This window comes from Meles meles, chromosome 11 (assembly GCF_922984935.1).
Source record: "Meles meles chromosome 11, mMelMel3.1 paternal haplotype, whole genome shotgun sequence".
Taxonomy (NCBI): Eukaryota; Metazoa; Chordata; class Mammalia; order Carnivora; family Mustelidae; genus Meles; species Meles meles.
In genome coordinates, this window is record NC_060076.1 from 95934663 (window position 1) to 95962598 (window position 27936).

At 48.9% G+C, this 27936-nt stretch overlaps 1 protein-coding gene and 1 long non-coding RNA gene across 6 annotated transcripts in view; one reads left to right on the forward strand and one right to left on the reverse strand.

Moving 5' to 3' along the window:
- Positions 1 to 13519: 13519 nt before the first annotated feature.
- LOC123952677 lies at positions 13520 to 19978 on the reverse strand. 2 transcript variants are annotated; one of them, XR_006820690.1, is made up of 4 exons: positions 19852 to 19978; positions 18397 to 18556; positions 17150 to 17229; positions 13520 to 14463 (listed from the first exon to the last, which is right to left on the reverse strand). It is a non-coding gene; the product is annotated as an uncharacterized LOC123952677 (long non-coding RNA). The 2 variants fall into 2 exon arrangements; XR_006820689.1 differs by lacking the exon at positions 19852 to 19978 and having other exon boundaries at positions 18397 to 19298.
- The window catches only part of SPIN1 (spindlin 1), a 76774-nt gene continuing 68313 nt past the window's right edge, over positions 19476 to 27936 (forward strand). For 2 of the 4 annotated variants that reach the window (XM_046021969.1, XM_046021972.1), the window contains exon 1: positions 19476 to 19600. Coding sequence is in view for 1 of the 4 variants with exons in the window: in XM_046021967.1 (XP_045877923.1) it covers positions 20023 to 20246 (224 nt within the window). In the remaining 3 variants the exon portion in view is untranslated. Of the gene's footprint in view, positions 19601 to 20001; positions 20247 to 27936 lie in introns of those variants that run through there. The other 2 variants (XM_046021967.1, XM_046021968.1) reach the window with 2 other exon arrangements.

Sequence of the window (27936 nt, forward strand, 5' to 3'; positions counted from 1 at the left end):
GAGAGTTCCATCCTGGGAGACAAACAAACCCAACTCCAGCAGGAATTGGAGGCTGCAGCCGTAAAGGAGCTGGGTCTCTAGACTGCCTTCTGTTGGGGAAGAATAAGTTTCCATTAATTTAATTTCACTTAAGTTAGTTCACCATGAAAAACCCAATATAGCTCTTCTAAGGAAGCATGAGGGATAAAGGAATCTTCCCGTGACCTTCTCAGGGTCCCTGGCTGGGTCTGAAAAGTAAGCTGACAGAGACAGATGACACAGATGGGCAGGGGAAAAGCAGACGAATGGATTTACTGTAAGTTTTACAGGACACGGGAGCCTGCATAAGGAAATGAAGACCCAAGAGAACAGCTAAGCATGAGTGTTTTTGAGCGAGGTTTGATGAAGAGTGTAGGCAGGTGTGGGCAACAGCCCAGGATGGCGGTGTGAGGGCAGTGTAGTAAACCAGGGCAAAATCAAGGGCTGTTCATTCAGAGTCCTCTTAGCGTCCCTCCTCCTGGTGCAAGGAGGGCACCTCTTGTGTGAGGGGCTCATGCCCTGCTTCAGGGGAGGGGGTCAGAGAACTCTTTCAGCACCTGTCATTTCTCAGATCCCTTCAGCTTAAAATATGGAGTATGCCAAGGTGCCAAGATGCCTCCAATTCCATGAGAAGGAATCATTAGTCTGAGCTTCATAATGAAAAGTCTAACCATGAGTTAGATTTTTTCCTAACCTCTCACAGCTTAGACCAACCTGGTTAAGACCATGGTCCTATTAAAGAAAAAATTATTCTGACACTTGTTGAAACAGGGGATGTCTAGCCACCTTCATACTCATGTCGGGCCAGTTTTCCCTCTTGATTGGTTGGTTTTAATATCCCAAATGTTCTGGGGTGCCTGGGTGGCTCAGTTGTTAAGCGTCTGCCTTTGGCTCAGGTCATGATTCCAGTGTCCTGGGATCCAGTCCCGCATTGGGCTCCCTGCTCAGCAGGAAGCCTGCTTCTCTCTCTCCCACTGCCCTTGCTTGTGTTCCCTCTCTCGCTGTGTCGCTCTCTGTCAAATAAATAAATAAATGTTTATTTGACAAAAAACAACAACAACTAGATTTTAAAACATTATGTAACTGTTGCTATGATTAGATTGTCAACTATTTGTGGGAAGAGACCTTTGTATAGAGTCAACAACCCGCATGGTGCCTGGCCCCCAAGTAGTTCCTCAAATTTAATTTAATTAAACATGAAGACATACATTCCTTTGAAATAAAATAAAAGCCCCCTCCCCCCAAAAAAAGAAAGAGAAAAGAAAAAGAAAAGAGAATGAAGTAAATTTAGACTATAGCTGGTTGATTACAAGGCAAAACTAAACTCAGGGGACTCCCCACGGAGTCACCCCTCGGGTCCCAAGGTCCTCAACAGCTGGCCTTCTTCTCTGCAACTTTCAGAGTCTTGTCATGTCTGTTTCGTGTTCAGCATCCAGTGGTCTGGGTTGTATTTAGCAGGAGAGACAGGGAAACCACCATGACTCTCATCGTGGAGTGGATTATTGGAATAGCCATTAACTACTAAGAAATGGAGGCCATAATTTAAAACTCTCAAAAAAGAAATATTTAGGGCCAGATAGTTCCATTGGAGACTTCTACCAAATGTTTAGAGAATTAACCCCAATTGTGCATGATCTATCCCAGAAACTAGCAGAAGTGGGAACACCTCCTAAATCATTTTATGAAGTTAGTATTACCTTGATACTAAAACCAGACAAAGAAAACACAAACGAACAAACAAAAAAACCACAGACTAATATCCCTCATGATAGAGGTTCAAAAATCCTTAAAATATAAACAAATAGAATTCTACAGTGTATTTAAAATTGCACACCACTACCTGTAGCGTTGGTTCTAGGAATGCAAGACCGGTTCAACATCTGGAAAGCAATCAGTGTAATCCACTAAACTAACGGTGTAAAGAGGAAAACAAACCCGTGACCACGTCAAGCAGTGCAGAAAAGGCTTCTGACCAAACTCAACGCCGGTTAGTGACCGATCTGCCCGACGGAGTGTGGAATGGACAAGGCATCTCTGCAGTCCCTCAGTGTTGCTGCGGGACCTGGCGGCTTCACTCCCCAGCACCAACTGGGAGAAACACAGGGTGGGATGACACAGAAACTCGTACACAAATGCTCTGAGCAGCATCTTTCATAGTAGCCTCCCAGACAGAATAACCCGAACGTCCATCCACTGATGAGAGAGTAGACAGAATGTGATCTATGCGCTGAACGGTTCTTCTGTGAGAAGGAAGGAAACACTGACATTTGCTACCACATGGACGAGCCTTAAAAACACGTTGAGTGAAAGGAGCCAGATGCACAACACCACACCCTGCAGGATTCTGTTAATGTGAAATGTCCAGAACAGGTAAAACCACAGAGGCAGGAAGTCTGTCAGTGGTTGCCACACGCTGGGGGAGGAGGGAGCAGGGAGAGACCGCTAACGCTGTAAATAGGTTAAAGTGATCGTAGTGTTGGTGGCACAACTCTGTGAATACAGCAGGGCTATTTAATTGCACACAACTGGGGGTGCCTGGGTGGCTTGGCAGGTTGGGTCACTGCCTTCGGCCCAGGTCATGATCCTAGGGTCCAGCGATTGAGTCCCGCATCCGGCTCCCTGCTGCGGGGGTGGGGAGCCTGCTTCTCTCTCTGCCTCTGGCTGCCACTCTGCCTGCTTGCGCACACTCTCTCTCTCTGACAAATAAATAAATGGATTTCTTAAAAAAATAAAATAAATGGGTAAGCTGTTTGCTATGGGAATTATATATCAATACGTTTTTTGAAGTATGCTCTCTTGGACATTTCTCCTGCCTTATTCCATGTTCAAAAGGCCAAACCTAAATTAAAAATACAGTGAGACCTTTTTGGAAAAGTGTTCACCCAAGTTTACTTAAACATAGCCAAGTTCTAAGAAGACAAAGAGGAGCGCCCCATCCAAACTGTTCCGGGCTTATCTGCACCACACGCACTCACAATTCTAGGGGATTCATGCTTGGGTAAATGTGGTTTCCTACCTCTGAGGCTCATCATGTCTCTCAACTCGAGAGACATTCAGGTGCCCAAGGACACGACTGTCACACATCTCATGCGCGCAAACAAGCTTCGTACTTTTTTTAAAAAGATTTTTATTTATTTATTTATTTGACAGACAGAGATCACAAGTAGGCAGAGAGGCAGGCAGAGAGAGAGAGGGAAGCAGGCCCCCTGCTGAGCAGAGAGCCCGATGAAGGACTCCATCCCTGAGATCATGACCTGAGCTCAAGGCGGAGGCTTTAACCCACTGAGCCACCCAGGCACCCTAGCTTTGTGCTTTTTGTCATAGCTGCATTTCATTATTTTTAGGCATTTTTCATGTCTTCTTAAGTGCAATATCCTTGGCGCCTAACAGCGCCTACACAGTCAGTAGTGCAGCCAGTAAGTATCTGTTGATTGAACAAGGATGGAGGACAGTGAGTGGAGTCTGATAGAAGTAAATTGCAGACTCTGGTATTTCTATTCCTTTGGCATAAAAGATTATCAAAAAAAAAAAAAAAGGGGGGGCAGCATCTTCTAAGGATCTCCATGCCAGGGGATGACACCGTTTACAACTTCTTTAGGAACAGGACTACCGCACTTAGGACATGAATGGATTAGTGATTAAAATGGATCCACAGCGGCTTCCCCGACTTTATGCACTCATCTTGTTTCAGTGTTACGTTGAACTTACCGACAAGATGCTTGGAAAGATCTGACCTGCGTAAAAAACACGCCTGCTGCTGGGACGTGTTCTGGTGAATCTTCTACCCTACCTTATCCCTTTGTTTGCTTGGGGTCGAGAAGCCAGGTAAATTTCCATTTTCTTTTTTTCTTCTTCTTTTTTTTAAATTAAGTTTTATTTATTTGAGAGAGAGACAGAGAACAAGGAGGGAAGCAGCAGTAGAGGGGGAGGGAGAAGCAGGCTTCCTGTGGAGCAGAGAACCCAATGAGGGCCTTGATCCTGGGACCCTGACATCATGACCTGAGCTGAAGGCAGATGCTCCACCAACTGAACTACCCAGGCGCCCCAATTTTCAATTTCCTACCACAAATGAGCTGCCCTCTCATTCAGTTAAAATGCTATCTGAGTGACTAACATGTTTTCTGCACCCAAGTGGGAAGCCAGCTGTGTGGTGGCCGTCACTGTCCACTGTGAAGACATGAAGAGATGCCTGCAGCCCAGGGCTGGGCTCTCTCTAGGATTAAACAAGCTTTACGGGGGTGCCCGGCTGGCTCAGTCAGTGGAGCAGGTGACTATTGATCTCAGGGTTGTGAGTTTGAGCCCCACGCTGGGTGTAGAGATGACTTAAAATTAAAAAATCTTAAAAAAAAAAAAAAAAAAAAAGCTTTACTAGCAAGAATCGTTTTACACGAAAACCAAAATAAGACCAACAAAGAGCAGGAACTTTTGCCAAATTGGATAAAATGAATAAGGGATCAAGAATCCTATAATAATGAGAATTTTGCAGAGATTGTTCTAGACCAAAAAGCAAGCTAAACAACACAGCATCTGTTCAGGCCATGGACAGGGCTGTTATTTAACTAAAATCCCACCGGCTTTTGTTTAAACTTGACTATGGATTTTATTGCTCTTAAGTTTGTTTCCTGGAGTAGCACACAGCTGGTGTATGAAGTACCAGGAGAGGGGTTTAAAGGAACAGATCACAGACAGCTCCAGGACTCTGTCTGCAGAGACCTGACCAGGTTCTGCAAAGTGTGAGCACCTGCAGGGATGAAGGCCAGAGAGAGATCGGCCATGTGGCACAATCCCCAGGGCGAACTCACCTTCCACCAGCTGGCCTGGAGAGACCCCCAAGAAACCACATCTTGAGAAAGGTACTCAAAAGGGTTTTTTGTCTTGGTGGGAGTGACTGGCTCCAGAGTAAACAAGTCTCAGAAGGGTCAAACCCTCTCCACCACCTTCAGGGTGCACTCCAGAAAAGGCTAAGAATATCTAAAGGGATTTAAAAAAATCCTGCACCCAAGGACATATTTACTACATTTGTCAAGCAATAAAATATTACATATGCAAAGAAGCTGGAAACTATAACTCACAATTAGTAGGAAAGTCCATCTGATGAAGTTCTAGAACCTAGGTGAGTTTCCGTGGGCTGAGGTCTGGAGCCGATGACCAAGAAAGAATTCTTGAGACATCTTTGGTGCAAAATGGTGGTTTATTAAAGCCCATGGGCAGGTTCCGTGGGCAGAAAGAGCTGCTGCCCCGGGTTGTGAGGGATGGCAGGTTATGTACCCTGTGGTTGGGGGAAGGTGAGGGAAAGGGAGGTTTCAAAGGAGTTTTCATATGCTAAAGAGGGCCTACAAGGTGCCTGGAGTATCCCGGAGGTCTTCTGGGATACCCGGAGGTCTTCCGGTGGTTTGATCAATGTTGTCTTTTGGCAAGCCGTTAACATCAAGATAGTTGGGACATTCCTGGTGGAATGTCACATTTCTGCTATCAAATAGGTTCGGAAGAGAAATTTCCTTCTACCTCAGCCTCCTTCAGTTTTGTGTATGGAGAGGAGGGCTTGAGGAACTGAGTTATTTGCCTCTGGAAATTATCAATAGCACAAGGTAACTTCTTTGTAGATCTCTAGGACATTTGTAAACCAAGGGGAACTATTTGTTTCTCGCTTATGGCGGTCAGGGGTGCCTGAGGAAAGTCACACATATTACGGAGGGGAGCGGGTGGAGAGGGGGTGCAAGGTGCCAGCTTTTGCTCTGTCCTCAGCCAGCCTCCTGCTCCCCATCACATCCGTAGAGACGGGTGCAGGAGGCCACCAGTGCTGGAACCAGGGACCTTGACGTTACAGCAGCTCTGAGGACCACACTCCAGAGGTGCAGGAAGGCCCGCCAGAGATCTAGAAAAAGGGACCCAAACAGAAAGACCTTCCAGAAATGAAAACACAACATCTAGCTTGAAAACTGCACTGGATGGGATTCATGGCAACTTAGACAACGTGGGAGAACATTGAGGACAGAGCAAAACTGTCCAAACTGTGACCACAGCACTGGGCTGCGGGTCACAAAAGCTGCCCAGTAATGTGGTGATGTGAGCCCGGCAGTACGGGGCGGGGGGGTGGGGGGGAGCGAATCCTATAAAACCAGAGCTCAAACAAGAACAAAACCCAAAACTCAACAACCCCCAGCAGAAGGAACATGGAGAAAATGACTCCAAGTCGTATTGTAGTAACATTGCTTAAAGCGAGGGATGAGGGAAAATCTCCCAGCATGGGGCAAACACCAGCGCGTTGGACGCAGGCAGGTCAACATGGTGGGGTGCCCAGGGTAGGTGGGGAGGGGACCCTGGGCCTGGAGGGCCTGCCCGTTTTCCCCGGGGCCACCGAGGTGCATCTGAACCCCTGTGGCACCTTCTGGGCTCCCTGCACCTGCCTCTCTCCAGACTGGGAAGGTGTGCTCGCTCGGCAAGTGGCAGGGAAGCAGGGGGTGGTGGGGGAGGCAAGACCTTCACCTGCGCCAGGCTCCAGGCCCCGGTCTGTGAAACAGTCTGATGGCGGCTGGGACGCAGAACAGAAGACATACATTTACAAATCTAACATTTGTTAGATTTTAATATTGCGTGAATGGGTGTCACGGGGTAAAAGTGAGTGTCCCAAAGGCAGTGGGATGTGAGAGCTTCTGTACATCCTGATAGGGGCAGGGGAGGGGGCCTCTTAGGGGAAGGAAGGATGATGGGACCCTTGGAAGAAAGGCTTAGGAACAAAATAAAACAACCACCGCCAGGACGGTGTCCCTAAACCACGGCTTAACACCCGACCAACTGCAGGTTCCAGCTCGCCTAAAGGCAGTCTTGACCAGCCAGGCAGGAACGCTCTTCGGGGCAGCAGTGAGGAGATCCGCTACCGGGGCGCACGCCACCCCCAGGGGAAAGGTGAGGGGGGTCTGCGCTGTAAGACTCCTGCCTCCCCCCCCCCCCCCCCCCCCCGCGCGCGCAGGGAAGGTGACCTTCTCTGGAACAGCCCTTTCTCCCTTTTGCTAATTGCTCTGCCCTAGAGCTTGTGGGAGACCCCCACCTGCTGTGTGGCCTTCCGCCCTGGCCAGCCAGAAGCTCAAGAGAAAGCCAAGTAGATCTGCAAGCTTACTAGGCTCCATTTTTGTTCTTTATCAACAGTTTGGGACAAAGTCTGGGTGTGGTCGCTGGTGGCTTCTAGTCTCCTCAGTTCCGGTCTTCCGCCGTGCACGGAGCCCTGGGGGCAGACCCCTGCTGAGCTGCTCTGTGCACGGAGTCCTGGGGGCAGACCCCTGTTCAGAAAAAGCTTCTCCCGGCATTTACTCTTTTCAAGAGCCTTGGCTCAAAACAATATACCAAAGAGGCATATTTCTGGGTGGCGAGTCTGGAACTCCTTCAAGAGACCGTAGAATTTGCAGGTGCAGAGTAAGGGCCTCGGGAAGTACAAAACCCAAGAAATGTCATTTAAATATCTTACAGGCACAAAAGGCAAAAACGCCAAATGCAGAAAAGGTCTGCCACTGTCTTCAGGGCAGGCTTGAGAGCAGTACGGATAACGCCTAACCTGAGTCCTGCAAACGTGGGCTGGGCGGCCCTTTGTTCAGAAATGTTTCCCCCGTTTTGAGGAGGGTCAAACGGGTTTCTGGAGCTGAGGGATCAGCACTGCTCCAGAAGGGTGTTCTGGCCCCGCTCCGCGGCCTGCTGGGCGAGCGCACTTTACTCCAGCGAGATTTAACGTGGGTGCGCCCAAGGGCACAAAGTGAACCCAGTGTTAGTATTCTCTGGCGTACCTGGTATTTTAAGTATTTTTAAAAAGTTTAAGGATTTGGGGCACAACAGTCTCATGATTTCAATTTAAAGCATGTAAATAACTGAACGGACTTTTTTTTTTTAATTTTAAAAGGAAATCTTTCTCTTCATAAACATTATTACACTTGGAAGCGCCTGCAATGTATGAATTTGTGACGGTTGCTAACCACTCGGGAACGTTTTTGTTCATTTATTACACAACGAAAGCTCTTACAGAGGAAATCTAGTATTTTGCGAAATGCTTGAGGGAACTTCAACTTTGTCTCAAAGCCCTTCCTTAAAATGGATGCAAATGTTTGTTAGACATCGGGAGTAGTAAGAATTATAAGTTTAAGTTGGAGAACTAGGTTTTGACATTTTTTTAAAAAGATTTTGTTCTTTCTTTGACAGAGATCACAAGTAGGCAGAGAAGGGGGAAGCAGGCTCTCTGTTCAGCAGGGATGTGGGGCTCGATCCCAGGACCCTGAGATCATGACCTGAGCCAAAGGCAGAGGCTTTAACCCACTGAGTCACCCAGGCGTCCTGGTTTTGACATTTTTAAAATTCATAACTTCGTATTCATCCCTTTGGTAAAGTAAATACTGATTTAAAAAACAAAGATTGCCCCACAAAGTAGCTTGAGTATGGGGAGCCTCTGTTAGGGATATCCCACACTGTGCTTTGAAGACAGAAGTACTCTGGAGCTTAGCAGGAGTGGTCCCTGAGCTGTGGAGGGAGCTCCTTGTACACACCTCCCTGGCATTCCTCGTGTCTTTCTTTTCTTTCCTTAAAGATATTATTTATGTGGGGCGCCTGGGTGGCTCAGTGGATTAAGCCGCTGCTTTCGGCTCAGGTCATGATCTCAGGGTCCTGGGATCGAGCCCCGCATCGGGCTCTCTGCTCTGCAGGGAGCCTGCTTCCTCCTCTCTCTCTGCCTGCCTCTCTGCCTACTTGTGATCTCTCTCTCTGTCAAATAAATAAATAAAATCTTTAAAAAAAAAAGATAAAAAAAAAGATATTATTTATGTATTTGTTAGAGAGGGAGAGACAGAGCACAAGCAGGGGGAGCAGCAGGCTGAGGGAGCAGCAGACTCACCGGTGAGCAGGGAGCCCGATGAGGGGGGTGGATCCTGGGGCCCTGGGATCATGACCTGAGCCAAAGCAGAGGTTTAACCCACTGAGACGCCAGGCGCCCCGTCTCTCCCGTACTGCTGTGCAGCAGTGTGTACAGACACTCCCGTGAAGCACACTTGCACGTGGGGATGTGTGGGGCTTCAAGCGGCCCCATCACACATGTTTGAAATTCACCTGTTTAGAGCATGCGCACGCCCCTGCCTCGATGGAGGGGTGTCAGAAGAGCTGAAGAGAACAAAATTCTTGCCTTTTGGAGGGCAAAGTAGGCTTCGGAGGTCTCAGGGTAGAGGGTGTAGTTTGAGACAGAAATGGAAGCCTAGGAGTCAGGTTTGAGGCTCAAACTCCATTTCCTAAGGACACTCAGATTTGGGAATGTTGGGGGGAGAAAAGGAGGTCAGCCCTGCCCTCCCCAGATCAAGAAGCTCTCCTTCTCCCAGGCCCAGAGTCTGCTGATGCCAGGAAAGGGCCCAGGAGGACTTGGCACAGATCTTGGCACAGGAGCCCTGCGGCCCCGGGCTGTGTAGGTCCGTCCTTGTTCTGGCCGCGGGCTGCATGACGGGGACGACCCTGCACCGGTCCTGTCTGCTGGAACGCAGGTCCTCACCGCCGCGGGCGCGCAGACTTCGCTCAGCCTAAGTCACCCTCACAGCAGGGAGAGGCATGGCGAGGACCAGGAGCACCCTTGGTGGGCACGAACCTCACACACCCAAACTGAAGTCAGCAGCTGGGCTGGAAGGTGTGAAAGTAACCTGTCACTCAGGGCCATTGTTTGCAAGCACTGGGGCTTCACATAGTTAATCTCTCCCATTGTATGTTAATTATTCCCATTTTTCAAATCAAAGAAAGCTTTGGAGGCGAATAGGGCTAGGGGAAGAGAGTGCTGGGCTCTGTTTCTAAACACACACACACACACACATGCTTGTGACCCTCAGGAAAGCGTGTTTTGGATTTCCAGGGTAGTCATCTCGGAATGATACAGACTAACATTTAAACATGATAGAGGATGAATGTAAATGGTTTTGGGTATTTGACGATGAAAGTCACATTGAAAACATGGGGAAATGTTTATAGACAAAGTCAAAATTAATCTTTTCTAGTGCTTAAAGTTATATCGTATCATTCTAACGTCCTAAAGAACCCGAAAAAGAAAAGTTTCTGACTGTGAGAGGAAAAAAAGCATTATTTCATTATAGGGAAGGTCTTTCCAAACATGGTAAAAAACATGAAGAGGCAACATAACAGCACCAAATCCACTTGTACAAAGTTTTTAAACCTTTGCAGGAAAAACAAAACAAACAAAACAAAAACCAAAAAACAAAACCACCAGAAATGAAATAAGAAGCCCAACGAGAAATCGGGTAAAAATTTTGCCAGCATGTGAGTAAGGACTAATATTCCTCAATGTGCAAAGAGTTCCTATAAACAAAGGAGAAAAATAAAACAAAAACCCAAGTAAAAGGGTAGACCGAGGCCACAGACAATTCACAAGACCACAGCCATCAGTGACATTTTTCTGTCTTATTCCTTTATGTAGCAGCTTGTTTTGAGAGAGAACACACAGCAGACAGCCCACCCATTCAAAGCTCGTCTTCCTGCCTCCACGGATTTGACTATTCTGGGCATTTGTATAAATAGAAATATACCCTCTGTGGCCCTTTTGACAGTTGATGACATCCGATGTCTTCTCCAGGGCTTATTGGCCATCTGCTTTTCATTTTGGGAGAACTATCTATTCGGACCCAAGGCCCCTTCTTAATTGTTTGTTGTTTTTTTATTGTTCTTTATGTTGTTCTGTACATAAGTCCTTTCTCAAAAGGTGATTTTCAGATATTTTCTCCCATTGTGTGGGTTTTCCTTTCTTTTCTTTTCTTTTTTTTTTTAAGAATTTATTTATTTGACAGAGAGAGATCACAAGTAGGCAGAGAGGCAGGCAGAGAGAGAGGGGGAAGCAGGCTCCCCGCTGAGCAGAGAGACCCATGCAGGTCTCTATCCCAGGACCCTGCGATCATGACCTGAGCTGAAGGCAGAGGCTTAACCCACTGAGCCACCCAGGTGTCCCTCTGTGGGTTTTCTTTACATACTTTTTAAAGGTTTTATTCATTTCTTTGAGAGAGAGAAAGAGAGCAAGATGGGGGGTGGTAAGGGAGAGGGAGAAGCAAATTCCCAGCTGATCACAAAGCCCGATGTGGGGCTCAATTCCCTGACCCCGCGACTGAGACCTGAGCTGAAGGCAGATTCCCAACCATTTGAGGCACCCAGGTGTCCCCCTTTACATATTTTTGATGGCATCTTTGTGTTAGGTCGCCCAGTAATGGGTCCATGATTAAAGGACCGAGAAGCATACAAAGCGAAGGTCAAGCAAAGCTTTATTTTGTGCCAAGCATCAAGAATCATACTGACCGGACAAGGTCACACCTCTTACAGGGAGGGCAACCTTTCTGTGCTTTACAGACTAGCTTTTAAGGGCAAAGGCCAGGCGCTTGGGCCTGGCCACGCACAGGTGGCCAATGAAATTATAACACACAGAGAAGGCTGCACAGTCATGCTAGGTGACCAACTGAATTACAATTTACCCAAGTAGATATTTGAATTAGTCTATCACCTTGGTCAGGATTGGCACCCAAAAAGCCCCAAAGGGCATGGCCCATACTTCTTGGTAACTAGAGAGACAGTATACATCCCCCACCACTGATCGGATGTCTCCACCTGGCCTGACCCACCCTTGTATTTGGGCTTGTTACCTGGGACTGGTTTCCAGGACTTGTTTTTGAGTAAGTCCCCTGGGGGGAGGGGGGCAGAGACAGTTTAAGGGTTAAACAACAAAGTTATTGTTTAACCTGGAAGGAAGTGTCCTGGCTAAAATAAGGTCCTTACACTTTAGAGCTCAAGTTTTAATTTTGGTGATCAACAGTTTACCTATTTTTCCGTTGACTGTTCATGTTCTAGGGGTTGTATTTAAGAAACCACTGTCCTTTTTTTTTTTTTTAAGATTTTATTTATTTATTTGACAGAGATCACAAGTTGGCAGAGAGGCAGGCAGAGAGAGAGGGGGAAGCAGGCTCCCTGCTGAGCAGAGAGCCCGATGCGGGGCTCGATCCCAGGACCCCGAGACCATGACCTGAGCTGAAGGCAGAGGCTTAACCCACTGAGCCACCCAGGTGCCCAAGAAACCACTGTTCTAACCCAAGGTCACAAAGATTTACATCTGTATTGTCTCCTAGCACTCTATAGTTCTTACATTTAGGTGTTTGACACATTTTGTGTCAATACTTAACACACAGTGTGAAGTGGGGGAGGGGGTTCCAACCTCATTTTTTAACATACGGATATACACTTCTCCCAGCACCATTTGTTGAAAAGACTGGCATCCCATTACACTGTCTTGGAAAATCAATTGATTTCCCTGTGGAAAATCGATTGATTGTAAATATGAGTGTTTATTTCTGGGCGTTTTCGTGCCTCGACCTGCAGCTCTGGTCCTATGGCAGTCCCACCTCTCTGTTCCTTAGGGAGGTTCAACAATCGAGAAGTGTGTTTCCTCACGCTTTACTCTTCTTTTTCAATATTGCTTTGGCTATCCTGGATCCCTTACATTTGTACACAAATTTGAGGATCAGCCTGTCAATTTTTGAAAAAAAAAAAAAAATCAGCTGGGATTTTGAGAGGGATTGCCCTGAACCCTAAGAGCCATCTGGGAGGTCCTGTCACCTGTAAGCATGGAGTCTTTTGGTCTATGACTCAGTTCGTTCTTTTCAACACTGTTTGGAGGTTTTCATTGTATGAACTTTGCACTTCTTTTATTAATTTTATTCCTGTTTTATTCTTTTGAAATCTTTTTTTTTAAAAGATTTATTTATTTATTTGACAGAGATCACAAGTAGGCAGAGAGGCAGAGAGAGAGGAGGAAGGAGGCTCCCCGCTGATCAGAGAGCCCGATGCGGGATGCGGGCTCCTGAGATCATGAGACCATGACCTGAGCGGAAGGCAGAGGCTTTAACCCACTGAGCCACCCAGGCACCCCTGAAATCTATTATAGAAGGGATTTCTTTTTAATTAAATTTTTTCCCCATTTTTAAAAAGTAACATGTACTTGACACGCAATGTTGCATGATGTCCGGCGTGCAGCACAGCGACCCGAGTCAACGCATTCCACTGCTCTCCCACAAGTCCAGCTGCCGTCACCGTGCGACTCTGTCCCAGCGCCACAGACTGCTCCCCAGGCTGTGCCTCGTATTCCCGAGACAGTCATCCCCCCTCTCTGGGAGCCGGGACCTCCCGCCCCCCTCTCCCACTTTGCCCATCCCCCACCCTCTCCCTTCCTGGGACTGTCAGTTTGCTCTGTCTTCACGGGTCTGTTTCTGCTTTTTGTTTTTTTATTTTTATTTTTTTAAGTTTTTTTTTTATTTATTTGATAGAGATCACAAGTAGGCAGAGAGGCAGGCAGTGAGAGGGGGAAGCAGGCTCCCCACTGAGCAGAGAGCCCGATGGGGGGCTGGATCCCTGGACCCTGAGACCATGACCTGAAAAGGCAGAGGTCACCCACTGAGCCACCCAGGCACCCATTTAGTTTTTTAGATCCCACATATAAATGAAATCATACGGCATTTTTCTTTGACTTATTATAATACCCTCTAGGTCCATCCATGTTGTAGGAATGGTTTCCTCAATCTCACTTTTAGTTTGCTCATTTCTACTATCCTTTAAAACCACAATTGATTTCTGTATATTGATCTTATATTCTGCAACCTTGATAGATTCATTTGTGACTTCTAATAGTTTATAGTGGATTCCCTAGGACCAAGTGACTTTTAAACATATGAAAAGAGACAAGTTTCTCTTATGATGAGAGAAATGCAAGTGTAAACTACCACGGGTATGGTTTGTTCACCTAATAAGTTGGCAGACATCTGAGATTCTCTCACTGCATAGGTGTTTTATCAGATAACACACATACGTCGTCCACAGCGCCCACTTCGAGGGGTGTCGCCTACAGCAGCTGTCTTCCGGTTTGTGCACAGAGTCCCTGGCACATGTATATGATATTGAAGGAGTATGTGATGGGCAGGCGTGTCATTGTTTCATTCCATTTATATAAAGGTCAAACACAGGAAAAACTAATCTATTGAGAGGAATCAGCATAATTTTATTGTCCTCATAACATTTAATTAAAATTCTTCAGGTTTTTTTTTTTTCTAAATGATGAGAATTTCCTCCCTCTCAACCTGACATTGTGCCATCCAATAAAGCCGTAAACCCCTACCATCCAGTGTCCAGTGTGCTTGGTGTCTGGAAGTTATATCATCCTTTCCATGAGCATTCCATTCAGCTCAAAGCTGTCCCCCAACATCATTACCATAGCCTTCTTCAGTCTCCTGTAGTTCATAATTCTCAAAAATTCTCCTCCAGATAGGACCAGATCGATTCAACAGCCGCCCCACAAACCCCACCGAACATCTTTAGCCGTGCCTTCCTGGATGGTGAAACTCCCTTCTGCGTGTACAGGGCTGTCCAGAATTTATTTTGATTCTTGATATAATCCTGTAAGAGTAGGTAATGAGAATTTAAATTGCCTGGTGTCCTGGCATTTGAATCCCTTCACAAGCCCTACGTCCTGATAAATCCACATGATCCAGTATTCCCAGAACAAGTCATACGTTCATCTATAATCAACAGTTGCTGAGTCCTTACTTTCCTTCAGGAGGTATACTGGTAAGGACAGATCTTGTCTCTGCCAACTGGATTTCATAACGGGGTGGCAGACGGGCAATGTACACATAAACGAATCAACATTCTATGTGACTGCAAAGGAGAATCAGTGCTCTGAAGAGAGACCCACAAGCACGTACGTCACAGAGACCAGAGAACAATCGACATGTGCAGGTGGTCATGGCAGGCTTCTCAGGAGACATTTGAGCACGTTTATTTGCCCACTGTGCAGAGAACGACCTGGAGGGGCCCAGGAGTGAACCAGGAGAGGAAGTTGCCGGTTGACCAGATGGCTGAACTCAGCTCCTGCCATTTCTCTTGGAGCCATTCTTTCTGCAAACACTTCCTTCACACCATGTGACGTTCCCTCCACGAAGTGTAAATGTTATTGTGGCCATGGACGTAGTGTCCCCTCCAGAGGCTAATACAGTGCCTGGGCTGTTCAACATTTGTTAAGCATTTGTTAAGGGGCTGGAAAGGCTCTCGGGGCTCTCTTATTGGCAGGGCGCTCAATAGTTTTGATGGCCCAAGAGAAGCTGGCAGGGGCAGGCGCTCGAATTTGTGATTTCACTGAAGTTTCAGGAGCAAGTTTTCAAGCCAACAATGCCTGTGGAGAGACAGGATTCCTAAGGGGAATGGTCCTCTGGCCCTTCTTGTCCCACTGCTGCCAGACTTCCAGGGTGAGGGGATTATGACAGGCTGCCTCCCTTCCGCTTTAAAAGCAGCTTCTGTGTAGGATCTACCTGGTCTGAGGCTTCCTGGGAAGCCAGGTGGCCAGGCCCCTTCAATCAGAGTGAAAAGAGGGGATTTACACCCTCCCAGTTGAGGTGGACCCTGGAGGACCCTGGGTGTGGGGAAAGGGGTCAGTGGCCAGGGTCTAGGCCTGGGACTGTGTGGCCCTCCAGAGCCTGCATTAGCATTAGGCTGTTTTTTTCCTGAAGGATTACTTCCCCTAGAAGAGTAGCATCTGGACTGAAATTGTACAGCAAACCTGGGAAGCCATCTGTAGACCACAAATGGTGTGCAGGATCCTCAGTGAACCCCTTGCTCACTCTGCTCTAGTCCCGGCAGTGGACATACAACAGAGAATGGAAAGAAAGGGTCTTGCAAGAGATCAACTGACAGGAGGGTGAGAAGAGGCTTGGAGAATCCAGCCTTCAGGGGCCCTGAGCGGGGTATATACCTGGAGAAGTTCCAGGCAGAGGTGACCCTGCCCCTTCCTGAGCTTTCCTTCCCCCTCTCCCCATTTCTGGCCCTATTGTCGACCATGCAAGCAAGCTCTGGTCACCCCGCATCAGATGACAGTGTTAGACCTCATGCATCCTTCTGCATAGTGTGCATCAAGACAGCTTTCAGTGGCAGATGAATCCCAGTGCCCTATCAGCACCAGCACAGAATAGATGCCCTGTCCTGGCAGGGCCGCCATCTAATCAGGACTCATATGCTAGGGATGCCTCATTAGCACAGCCAGAAATCTGGAGCCACAGGTGGGAGTGGATGGGCCAGCCTGAACTCCAATCATAAGGACCAACATATTAGGCAGGAAAGAAGCCCAAGTGTTCTCAGTTCAACGGCTTTTGCTCCCACTGCCTGGGGGGTCCCGGGGTCCTGGGCCAACTGGAGGATGATGCAGCTAGCCAATAGGGAGAGAGCCTCCCTATCTACAAAAAGATGGGTAGCTCATCAAACTCATCACCTAGAGGCTAAACTAATACAATTATCCTTGTGAACAATGTATACGATACATATTGAATACTTTTTGCTGTGTTCAACAACTGGATTATTTTATAATAAGTATAATTTGAGGGGCACCTTGGTGGCTCAGTGGGTTAACCCTCTACCTTCGGCTCAGGTCATGATCCCGGTCCTGGGATCAAGCCCCGCACTCTCTGCTCAGCTGGGAGCTGGCAGCCTGCACCCCACTCTGCCCCCTCCACCCCGCCTGCCTCTCTGCCTACTTGTGATCTCTGCCAAATAATTAAAAAAACAAAACAAAACAACAAACTTAAACAAACTTGAAAAGGCTTAAGTTTGGTTTCTAACTAACACAACAAGGTCAGTGGGGTAAGTATACCAATACACCAAGGTTTGCTGTTGGTCTAAACTCACCCCACTCCCATATCACAGATTTATTAATCTCTGGGGCAGAAATTTGCTCTCCCCAAGTAGGAGCCCAGGGACCCAGCATTAAGAGACATAGCCTTAGGGGGCCTGGGTGGCTCAGTTGATTAAGTGTCTGAGTCTTGGTTTTGGCTCAGGTCCTTATCTCAGTGGGATGGAGCCCTGTGTTAGGCTCTGTTCTGTGATGGATGTGGAGCCTGCTTAAGATTCTCTCATTCCCTCTCCCTTTGCCGATCCCCCTCCTCCACCCCCGCCATGCTCCCTAGATCTTTCTTTCCCAAGTACATAAATAAAATCTTAAAAAGAGAGAGAGAGAGAAAGAGACAGACAGACAGACAGACAGACAGACATAGGCCTAGTAGAGGCTGGAACTATTAACATGCCAATCTGTATTTACCAGCAACAAAATTGCTGCAGGAGAAAAGATACATGTAGGCTCATCTGACCTATCTCCAGAAGTCAAGTGTGGTTGAGAAACTATTAAAAAACAAAACAAACAAAGCTGTAACTTTTAAGTTTCTGGTAATGCTTGGTTAGCAAGTTGGAAGGTGGCAGGGTGCTCCCTGAGCCTCCCATCCTAGAGATTCTTGACCTAAGTGCGGCTCCACTTTTCCAATTCATTATTTTGAAAAATTTCAGTTTTCCAGAGAAGTTGAACTGGACAGTGAACACACACACACACATTATTTAAATGCACCAATTGTTAATGTTTTGTTACATCTGCTTTATCTCTACGTAAAATACATCTGTTTCTGAACCATTTGAAAGTAAGTTGTGGCCACCAAGAATCTCCACTTATATCTCCTAAGAACAAGGGCAATGTGACAGACATCATCACACTAAAACATTTAATGGTAATTCGGCAGCAGTTTGAAATACATTTCGTATAAAAAAGTCCTCCAGCTGTCCCCCAAATCTCTTTATAGCTTCTTTCCTTCACAGTGGTGTAGGATTGAGGGTCATGTGAAGGACTTGGTTGTGGTCTCTTAGTCTGGCCCCGATCCCCTAGCTTTTCTGGTTTGGTTTGATACTGACTTTTTGAAAAGTCCAGTGGAGCTTTTTTGCACAATGTCTCTCAATGGATTTGTCTGATTTTTTTCCCCTGTAAATAGATTCATTTAAAAAATCTTTTGCAGATTTACATGGCTGATGTACAAGCCTATTTTTGACATTCAGCATGCTAAAGAGCAAAGCTTCTCTGGGGAGGGTGGGTGAGATACTTCTGGTAGAAGGACTTGGTGGTTGCCGGCTTGGGAGGGTGGCCTTTTCCCACATGGCTCACCTCCCTGCCCATGCATTGTTGACAGCTCCCAGTGGTCATCAGCAGAGGCAAAATTTAAACCCCGGGCGTCTCCAGGAGGGACTGGGGTGGGAAAACGCATTTGGCTTTGTCTGGAGACCATTTTGACCGTCATAATGTTGGAGAAGGTGCGTGCTACCGGCATCAAGTGGGTAGAGGCCAACGATGCTGCCAAACATCCCCCTCAAGAAAGAATTACTCAGCCTCAAATACCCACAGTGGCAAGGTGGAGGCACGGAAGGGACAGCACTGACCAGCTGCCTCCTTGACATCTGCCTGTTGCCCATCCCCCCGCCTCCTGGTCTGCTCCATTACCGTCCACGCCAAAAACGTTAAACACAAACCGAAGCAACGACTTCGCAGTGCTTCTTCACTGCTGACTGCAGGGCCACACTCCTATGTGTGTCTAATGGGCTCTCCAGTAGGCCTGTGAGGTCCCCGCGCATGCCACGTGTGCCACCCGAGACGAGCTTTGATTGCCAGACCAGGCACGCACAGTCGTATCTGGGAGAAACGGAAAAGGCGCCAGGCAGATCCCGCGGAGCTCGCTAACTACCCGCTGCGCGCCAGGCCAGAGCCTCCAGCGCTCTCCAGGCCCCGTCCTGCGACCTGACAACGCCGGGTGAGGCGCTTTCCCACGACACGGCCGTGCGACTGCACTCGAGGAACCACAACGGCCCCGCGCCCTGCGGGAGGACGCCGGGCTGCGGGGACCGGGCAGGAACGTTCCTGGCCCCGGGGTGCGGGCGGCGCGCGTAGAGCTCCCGGCTGGGCTGCGGGGCTTAGATTCAACCCTAAGGTCCTGCTCTCAACTCAGCGGGAGTCAAGTGTCCTCGCCGCCTTCCTCTCCCCCTTCCTCCCGCGAACAACCAACACACTCAAGGGGCATCTTGGGCGCAGCGAGTCCACGGGTTCACGCGTGACCGTGGGAAGGCCTAGCTCCCGATCTCGAAGGAGAGCTGGTCCACCTCTCTCGCGGGCGGTGGGCGCCGGGCTCCCAAGGTCACACGCGGGTGGGCGAGGCCGGGTCCGCGCAGACGGGGGCGCCGGGCGGCGGCGGCGCAGTGCGGCGGCGGGTCCGCGCGCGGGAAGCCGGCCAGCGCGGGAGACTGGCTTGTGGGCTGCGGCGAGGCCGCCGCGGCTGGCTGAGCCGGCGTCCCCACCGCCGCCCCGGCCTCCCCCGCCCCCGCGGCGCGCGCGGCAGGACGTCTGGCGGAGCGGCGCCAGCATGAGGGGGGCCGCGCAGCCCGCGGAAGCCCTCCCGCCGCGCGAAAACGAAACTTCCCGGGATGCCTGACTTCCGGCCCCGGGGCTCCGCGCCCCGAACACCGCCGCTTCCCGGCGCGCACCTGGGGCCCGGCCCCGCCCCACCGCCCCGGCAGGTGAGACCCGCGCCAGGCCCCGCCCCTCGGCCCCGCCCCGGCCGCCCACGCCGCCACCTGGCCAGAGCGGCGCCAGGTCTGCCCAGCTCGGTCCCGCACGCCCCGGCGCCAGGTGAGAGCGGTACCAAGCCCGCCCTGTTCTGTTCACCGCCAACCCCGCCGCCAGGTGAGCAGCTCCAAGCCCTGCCCCGCCGCCGGGGCCCGTCCCGCGCCGTCCCCTCGATTCCCCTCGGCCGCCAGGTGAGTGGCGCCACTGCCCGTTCTGCTGCCCACCAAGTCCCGCCCCGCCGCCGATCCCGGTCCGGCTTCATCTCGTCCCGCCCTCCCTGCCGCCAGGTGCGCGGCTCCAGGCCCCGCCCGCCGCCCTCCAGGCCCCACCCAGACGCCAGAGCCCTGCCACGCTCCGTCCCGCCCCACCTGCCTCGTCGCGGGGAGAGTCGCGCCCAGCCCGGCTCCCGGGACTCCTCCCACTGCCACGCCAGGCCCCGCCCCGCTTCCAGGTGAGCGTCGCAGGATCCGGTCCGGGCTCCAGGCCGAGCCCCGCCGCCCTCCAGGCCCCGCCCGGCCTCCAGGCCCCACCCGCTGCCTATGGCGCCTGCGCAATACGGCCCGTCGGGCCGGGGCCGGGCGGCGCGGCCGGCGCAGTCGGCAGGCGCAGTGCGCGTGCGCCGTGCGGCCGGGGGCGGGCGGCGGCGGCCGCGGAGCGGAGCGGGGGCGGGGCGGCGCCGTCTGGCTCGGTCGGGCCGGGGCGGGAGTGTGGCGCGGGACGGCGGGGCCCGCAGGCTGCGGACGGCGGCCTGGGCGGCCGGCAGGTAAGACCCGCGCGTCGCCGGGGAGCGGGCGCCGCTCGGGAGGGAGGGGGCGCGGGCGGGGCGCGCTGCGGGCGGCGGCGCCCGGGGAGTGGCGGTCGGGCCGCGGCGCATTGTCCGGGCGCGGGCGGCGCCTGCACAGCGCCCCCTGCCGGTCGGGCCGCGGGGCGGGGGGCCTCGGGCTCGGGCCGCGCGCCTTTGTTCGCCGCCCCCGCCAACATGGCGGCCGCCCGGCCCGCCCGGTCGCGGGCCCGGCGCGCTTTGTTCCGCAGGCCTGGGCGCCGGCGGGCGGGGGGCGGCGGGGGCGGGGCGCGGGATCGTTGCATAACCCGCCGGGCGGGGCGGGGGACGGGACCCCCGGGCGGGGGCGGGGCGGTGGGGGGAGGGGCGGGGCGGGGCGGCCGTCCGGGCTCCCTCCCTCCCTGCGGGCCCGGGTTGGCCCCGGCCCCGGCCGGGGTCTTCCCTTCGCGCCCCCTCATCCCGGGTGACCTTGAGCGCGCTGCGCCGGGGGCGCCGGGATGAGCCGCACGGCGCGGAAGCTTGCGCAGTGCCGGGGGTGGGCTGGCGCGCTTCCCCGGACCCGGTTTCGGGGGCCCGCGGTGGAAACGGCCTGGAGGTGGGCGCCCCGCGTCTCTTGATGCAGCGGCTTGTATTGGTGTGTGCGCCGGCTGGTTCGGGTTTGGACAGGGAATTTCCGTGCACGTTGGGGCGGCACTCGCGGGTGGTGGGGCTGTGTTGGCGAGTCCATCAAGAGGCCGCGCAGGACACCCTCAGCCCTGTGACGTGCTTGGAGCCGGGGACCACAGGCCTGCCCAAATGCGAACACCTGTAACTTTCTTCTGCTGGAATTTTCTGGAAGGAACTCTGCAGTCTGGAAGGGTGGATGGAGAGGGCAGTCACTGCCTTCTGCACAGCTTTTGTTAGGAAAGCCTGCATTTGGGTGTTCCCAGAGCGGGCCGAGTTCGTGAAGGCCCTTCAGAGGTGGTGGCGTTTCAGGCGGGGTCAGAGGAGAGGGGGAGGCTTCCCTCAGCCTTGGTTGATGGGCAACACCCCCAAGTTATGATCGCCAGAAATTTGCAGAGCGTTCATTCTTAGACTTGATAGCAAGTGAAGGTCGCACAATTTATGTCAAAATTATAGATAGTGGATATTAGTTTCTTGCGAGAAATAAAATAGAATTTTATTTTTCATCCTGAGTAGCGAAGTGATGTTAAGATGCTGTGAAATGGGTAAGGCAAGAGAAGGCCTTCTCCTTAGTTCTTTATGTTTAACATAGAAATTTTTTAAAAAGACATCGGTGGGTCCCAGGAATTTTGCTAGTACTGCCTTCAGTACCTTCAGTTCCCAATTCAGAATACAGTAACAGTGTTTACTTAGTATTGGAATATGTGAAGCGCTGTTGCTTAAGGTAGTGTTTTTTATTTATTTACTTATGTATTTATTTGACAGGGAAAGAGCACAAGCAGGGGGAGCAGCAGGCAGAGGCAGAGGGAAAACAGGTTCTCAGCTGAGCAAGGAGCCTGTTTTGGGGCTCCATTTCAGGACCCTGAGATCGTGACTTGAGCTGAAGGCAGATGCCTAGCCATCTGAGCTACCCAGGTGCCCTTTAAGGCAGTGTTTGTGATGCTAGTTCTAAGAGATGCTACAGGAAAAACAAAGGGTTCCTTGGTCACCTCAGTTTGGGAAACAGTGCTGCGTTCTGTCCTCCCTTAGGGTCAGAGTTAACTGCATCAAATACTGTAGTACTGTTTCCATAGTTGGCTGCAGATATCGTTTTGTTTTGTTTTGTTTTCCTTCAGCACCCATGAAATCCAGGTAACAATGAAACATTGGTGATTGCTCTCCTCAAAGTGCATCTTAGGTAATTTACATACCTGTACCTTTTTTGTGAACTGGGAGGTTGGTGTGGTTTGTGAGTGCGTGTGCATCTCATGGACAGTATCTCAAATCTGACTCTTAGTCTTAAGATCTGAGAATCATTAATTTGACATTGTAAGTGGAGAAATTTAATTACAGTGTTTTCATTTCCCAGTGACTTCACCTGATTGCGCACACATTCATAGCTTGACTTGCTGCACTTCTTAATTTTTAGCATTTTTTCCTGGTACATTAAAAATACGTGCCAGGGGTGCCTGGGTGGCTCAGTGGATTAAAGCTTCTGCCTTTGGCTCAGGTCATGATCCCAGGGTCCTCGGATCGAGCCCCACATCGGGCTCTCTGCTCTGCAGGGAGCCTGCTTCCTCCTATCTCTCTCTCTGCCTGCCTCCCTGCCTCTCTGCGACTTGTGATCTTTGTCAAATAAATAAATAAAATCTTAAAAAAAAAATATGTGGCCAAGATACTGTATCTGAAGAATTAATCACATGGGTTATTTATAGATTAAAAACAATGCTGTTGAGTATATCTTTTAGTTTAGTTAGCAGAGTTTTTATTTGCTGAGAAAGAGCAGTTAATATATATCTACATAAATACTTATATTTACTGATGCCTTAATTAAATGTTTTCTTTCCCTATTCCTTGAATGAGAATAACTTGGAAGAAGGAATCAGTTATTTTGCCCAAGTATTTTGTTCGATTTGGCAGACATTATGGTGTTGTGAAAAGGCTGTAGGCTCTGGATTTGGCCTTGGAGATAGATAGCATGGCCTTCAGCTCTGTTGAGTCTGGGTGGAAATCCAGCCCCACAGGTGACTGGTCTAAAGCCACACAGAAGATCCCGCCCACTTCGTGGACTTGCCATTTCTCAGCTGTGAACTGGGAGGAGACGCGCCCCACAAGGCTGTTGCAAGAATTAAGTGGATTTGTAGGGTTCTCAGGGCAGTCCTGAAATGCAGTCACCACTGCCAGTCATTGTTGATTTCTTTCCCTTCCTGCTTTTGAACTTTGCTGTAGTTACTAGCATGGTGTTGTTAATGTGGAGGTGAACAGTTTACTTAGTTATGCGCCAGTATTCAATGTAATTTTAATTCTTATTGGGTGCTTATGGCCTTAAAATTGCCATAAGTTCTTACTAAAATGGGTCATGTGTGGGCATAATACATAAAGATCTGCCGTTGTAGACCTTACAGTGGTAGGGAAGATAGGCATGTAAGCCATGAGGGAATTCGATGCTGAGGGCATCTGGAAGAGAAGGCAGTGCTCCAGCAGGGTCAAGAATGTAGAGCAGGAGAGCAGTGAAGTCCAGATGGAGGGACAGGAGCGGCAGAGGCACGTGGAGGGTGTTTGAGACCATCCTGGATTTGAATCCCAACCAAAGATCGACCTGTGTTAGCATTTACTTGTATGAGTGTGTTTGTCTGTTGAGCAGGACGAGCACATTGACTTCATCAAGTGTCAGCCTCTAAGGCTCCATGGTGGGTGCACCTTGAGCACCGATGATGGTGATGATGACGTTATCACTGCTGACATCACCTGTAGTTCACATGGCCTTGTGTCGGATGAAGTCGGGAGCAGCTTTTACATAATTCTGCATACCCCGCCAAGGCAGCTGCTGTGGGCAAAGCCTTTGGAAGGCATTAACCAGCATGAAAGGTGCGCTGGAGGAATCTGCTGGTGCAGGATCTCTAGTCCAGCTGTGGGAGGTGGCGGATGAAGCCATTTGGGACGAGGGGAATCGGTCTGGAGTCACTGGTATGTTAAATGTGTTGAGTTTTGGGGGCGGAAGGGGTGGAGGGAGAAGGATCCATTCAATGTGGATGTTGTTTTAGCCAATGTTGACCGTGTAATTAAAGAGACTAGTAAAGCATTTTTTATACCATTGTAGATATTTTTAGAGTGTAGTAATGTCTTTTTTTTAAAAAAAAAAGGCAGGGACGCCTGGCTGGCTCAGTTGGAAGAGCGTGTGACTCTTTTTATTAATTTATTATTTTTAAACATTTAATTTAATTTAAATTTTGTGTGTGTGTGTGTTCCAAAATTCGTTTATGCACCACACCCAATGCTCCATGCAATATGTGCCCTCCACAGTACCCACCACCAGGCTCACCCAGCCCCCTACTCCCTCCCCTCCAAAACCCTCAGTTTGTTTCTCAGAGTCCATAGTCTCTCATGGTTCGCCTCCCCCTCTGATTTCCCCCAACTCACTTCTCCTCTCCATCTCCCAGTGTCCTCCGTGTTATTCCTTAGAGCATGTGACTCTTGATCCTTGGGGTCATGAGTTCAAGCCCCACAATGGATGTAGAAATGACTTAAATAAAAATAAAGAAGGTGGAACAACTTTTTTTTTTTAACTTAGATTATATTTGTTTATAATAAGTTCAGTTTGCTTATAGTTACATCCTTATAGCGTAGGTATAATTTTTGGACCTGTTTGTGTTTAAATGAGCTCTGTAGTCCTAGATACATGAATCTATGTTTATAGATTTATATGTGAATGTATGTTTATATATTAGCTAGTTATATATCTTACTTAATTAGCTAGTTATATATCTTAATATTGATTAAAAATATTAATTACTAATATTAATTAATCTTACTTAATACTAACAGGTCCTGACAAGTGATCAGAATGTCCTTTTTCTTGTGTACAGGGTTGGGTTGTTGTGAGTTTCTTTTGCTTTTTTCTCTTTTGAAACCACTGTGGACCCATGGATTTTTGTGTATTCAGTGTGTTTTAATCAAATAGTCCTCATTTTCCTCAGCTTTTCCTCACTTGGGCATGGTGCAGTTCCTTTAAGCTGAATCTCTTTCCTTGGATGCCACCCCATTCATCTTTGAACCCTTTCTTGCTTTCTGATACTAGATGTCTAAGACTTTGTGTTTTCCTGATCAGCCAGTTCTTTCTGCTCCTTCTGCTGAGGTTGGAACTTAGATACCAAAATCTGGTGCAGTGGGTCTGTATTGCTGCTGGGATGTCTCTACTCTCATTGCCAGATTGGGAAATACATAAAATTTGATGTTATATTGGTATTTTCCATTTAAATTTAACATTTAACATTGCAGGGTTTTTACTTTGAGTTTATCCTTTTTTCTGTAACATTGAAGATTTGCATTCTTTGCAACTTTGCTATCCTTGTTCTGCAGTATATAAATGATACTTGAAAACACCAATAACAAAGTGTTGTTTGTATTTCATTACAGTTCTTCTGTTCTTAAAAGTTCTTAAAATGTGTCCATGTAAGGATGCACAGTTGATGTTCTGATTTATAAAATGACTTAAAAATACTTTTTTTCTGACTATGTTACCAGTTTAATTGCTAGTTTGGCTTATTTGTATGAAATCTTTAGTTTTTTTTTTTTTTTTAAAGATTTTATTTATTTATTTGGCAGACAGAGATCACAGGTAGGCAGAGAGGGAGGCGGAGAGAGGGGGAGGCAGACTCACTGCTGAGCAGAGAGTCTGATGCGGGGCTCCATCCCAAGGCCCTGGGATCACGACCTGAGCGGAAGGCAGAGGCTTTATTTTATTTTATTTTTTTTTATTTATTTGACAGACAGCAAACACAAGTAGGCAGAGAAGCAGGCAGAGAGAGAGGAGGAAGCAGGCTCCCTGCTGTGCAGAGAGCCTGATGCGGGGCTCGATCCCAGGACCCTGGGATCATGACCTGAGCCGAAAGCAGAGGCTTTAACCCACTGAGCCACCCAGGCGCCCCAAAATCTTTAGGTTTTAAGGATTTCATTAATTTTTGTTTAATGTACTTTTTAAAATACTAGTATATAAAATGTGTGTGTAGTTGACAGGTCAGAGCTGTGGTAGAAAGGTGTGCTCATAGTTCTTCCATTGCTGTCCCCTGCACCTTTCCCATCGTGCCCCCGTTTTATTTCTGATTTATTCTCCCAGTGTTTCATTTTTGCAAATAGAATCCCAGACTCATATTTTTATTTCCTTTTCGTTTTTAAATAGACGGTAGAACTCAACACTGTTCTTTCTTTTTTACTTAATATATTCTGGAGATTGCTTTGTATAAGCTCCTTTCCATTTTTTTGTGCTCGTAGTTTCCTGAATGATGAACATGGATTGTTGATATTCTGTTGCTTTTGTAAATGTTGCTGCAGGGAATAACCTTATGGATATGTTTTTGTATTTGTGCACGTTTAGCTTTAAGATAGTGAGATTGTTGGGGAAAAGAGAAATGTGTTTGAAATTTGTTTAGTGTCAGAAAATTAGAGTTTAAAAAGTTGGATTTGATTATGTCACCCTTTTAAAGCTCTCAATGGTTTTAAGTACAGAACTTGGTGCCGTGATCTCAGGGGTGCACCTGAGCCTCGTCTTTCTCACCTCTGCACATCTCCCCTGGCTTTCCTTGCTCCAGCCATGCCTGTCAGGCTTCTGTGCCCGGCATCTTCTCCACAGAAGGCACTGGTTCTTTTTCCTTTGCCTGGATTTTTTTTTTTTTTTGTCCTGTTTTAGTTCTTCCTAGTCTTCCTTTAGAGTTTGTCTCAAGCATCACTTTTTTCATGAGATTCTTCTTGCGTGAGTTTGCAGATTTTCATGAGAAAGACAACAGTCTAAAGAACCCTGTGTGTCCGTCACACGTTACAACAGCCATCGGTTTTCTGAAGTTCTTGAGTTGTTTTCTCGACTTTCCTGTAGTCAGGTTCACCTGTTAGAGACAGTGCTGTTCTTATTGCTACTTACCAAAATTACAGTGTAAATTAATGTAACAGTGAATTTTTATTTTCTCTAGAAAGTTGAGCTTTATGAAAGCAGAGACTGTTCCTGGTTTTGCTTCTAATTACTTTTCTAGTTCTCAGCTCAGTGCCTTGGTTGTTGAGTGCTCAAACCTCCTGGGCCGTTGTCTAAGGAAAGATGTTGTGTAGTTATGTCTGGTGTGCTGTATGAGACATGTTGGAAGTTGTGTCTGTTCTGTAGCCTCTGACTTTGGTCTTGGAGCTGACTGCACACATGGCCCAGGAGGTGGGGCTCTCAGACGAGCCACCACAACAGCCTTGCCAGGCCAGCCCTACCTGGTCTCAGTGAGGGGAAGCAGCAGGTGGGTGGATGCAGGCTCCAGACGTGCTGCGTGCGGCGTGTGCTGCACCCTCCGCCCGCTGTGTCAGCAGCTCTCTTGGGGCCCAAACCAGAAACACACAGGAAAAGAAGTTCTGGGGAATGTGGCTCAGTCTAGCCAAGTTAAATCATTACAGAATGATGATCTCAGGGTTTTAAATTCCATCTCGGGTTCCACGAAGCTTAACCCACTGAGCCACCCACGCGCCCCCAAAAAGACTATTTTTTTAAGAGCAGTCTTTTTTTTTTTTTAAAGATTTTATTTATTTGTTTGACAGACAGGGATCACAAGTAGGCAGAGAGGCAGGCGGGGGGCGGGGGCGGTGGGAAGCAGTCTCCCCGCTGAGCAGAGGGCCCTATTTGGGGCTAAATCCCAGGACCCCAGGATCATGACCTGAGCTGAAGGCAGAGGCTTTAACCCACTGAGTCACCCAGGTGCCCTTTTATTTATTTATTTATTTATTTATTTATGTGGGCAGAGAGAGATCACAAGTAGGCAGAGAGGCAGGCTGAGAGAGAGGGGGAAGCAGGCTCCCTGCTGAGCAGAGAGCCCGATGTGGAACTCGATCCCAGGACCCTGAGATCATGACCTGGGCCGAAGGCAGCGGCTTAACCCACTGAGCCACCCAGGTGCCCCCAGGTGCCCTTTTACAATTTTTTTTTTTTTTTTTTTTAAAGATTTTATTCATTTATTTGACAGAGAGAGAGAGAGATCACAAGTAGGCAGAGAGAGAGGAGGAAGCA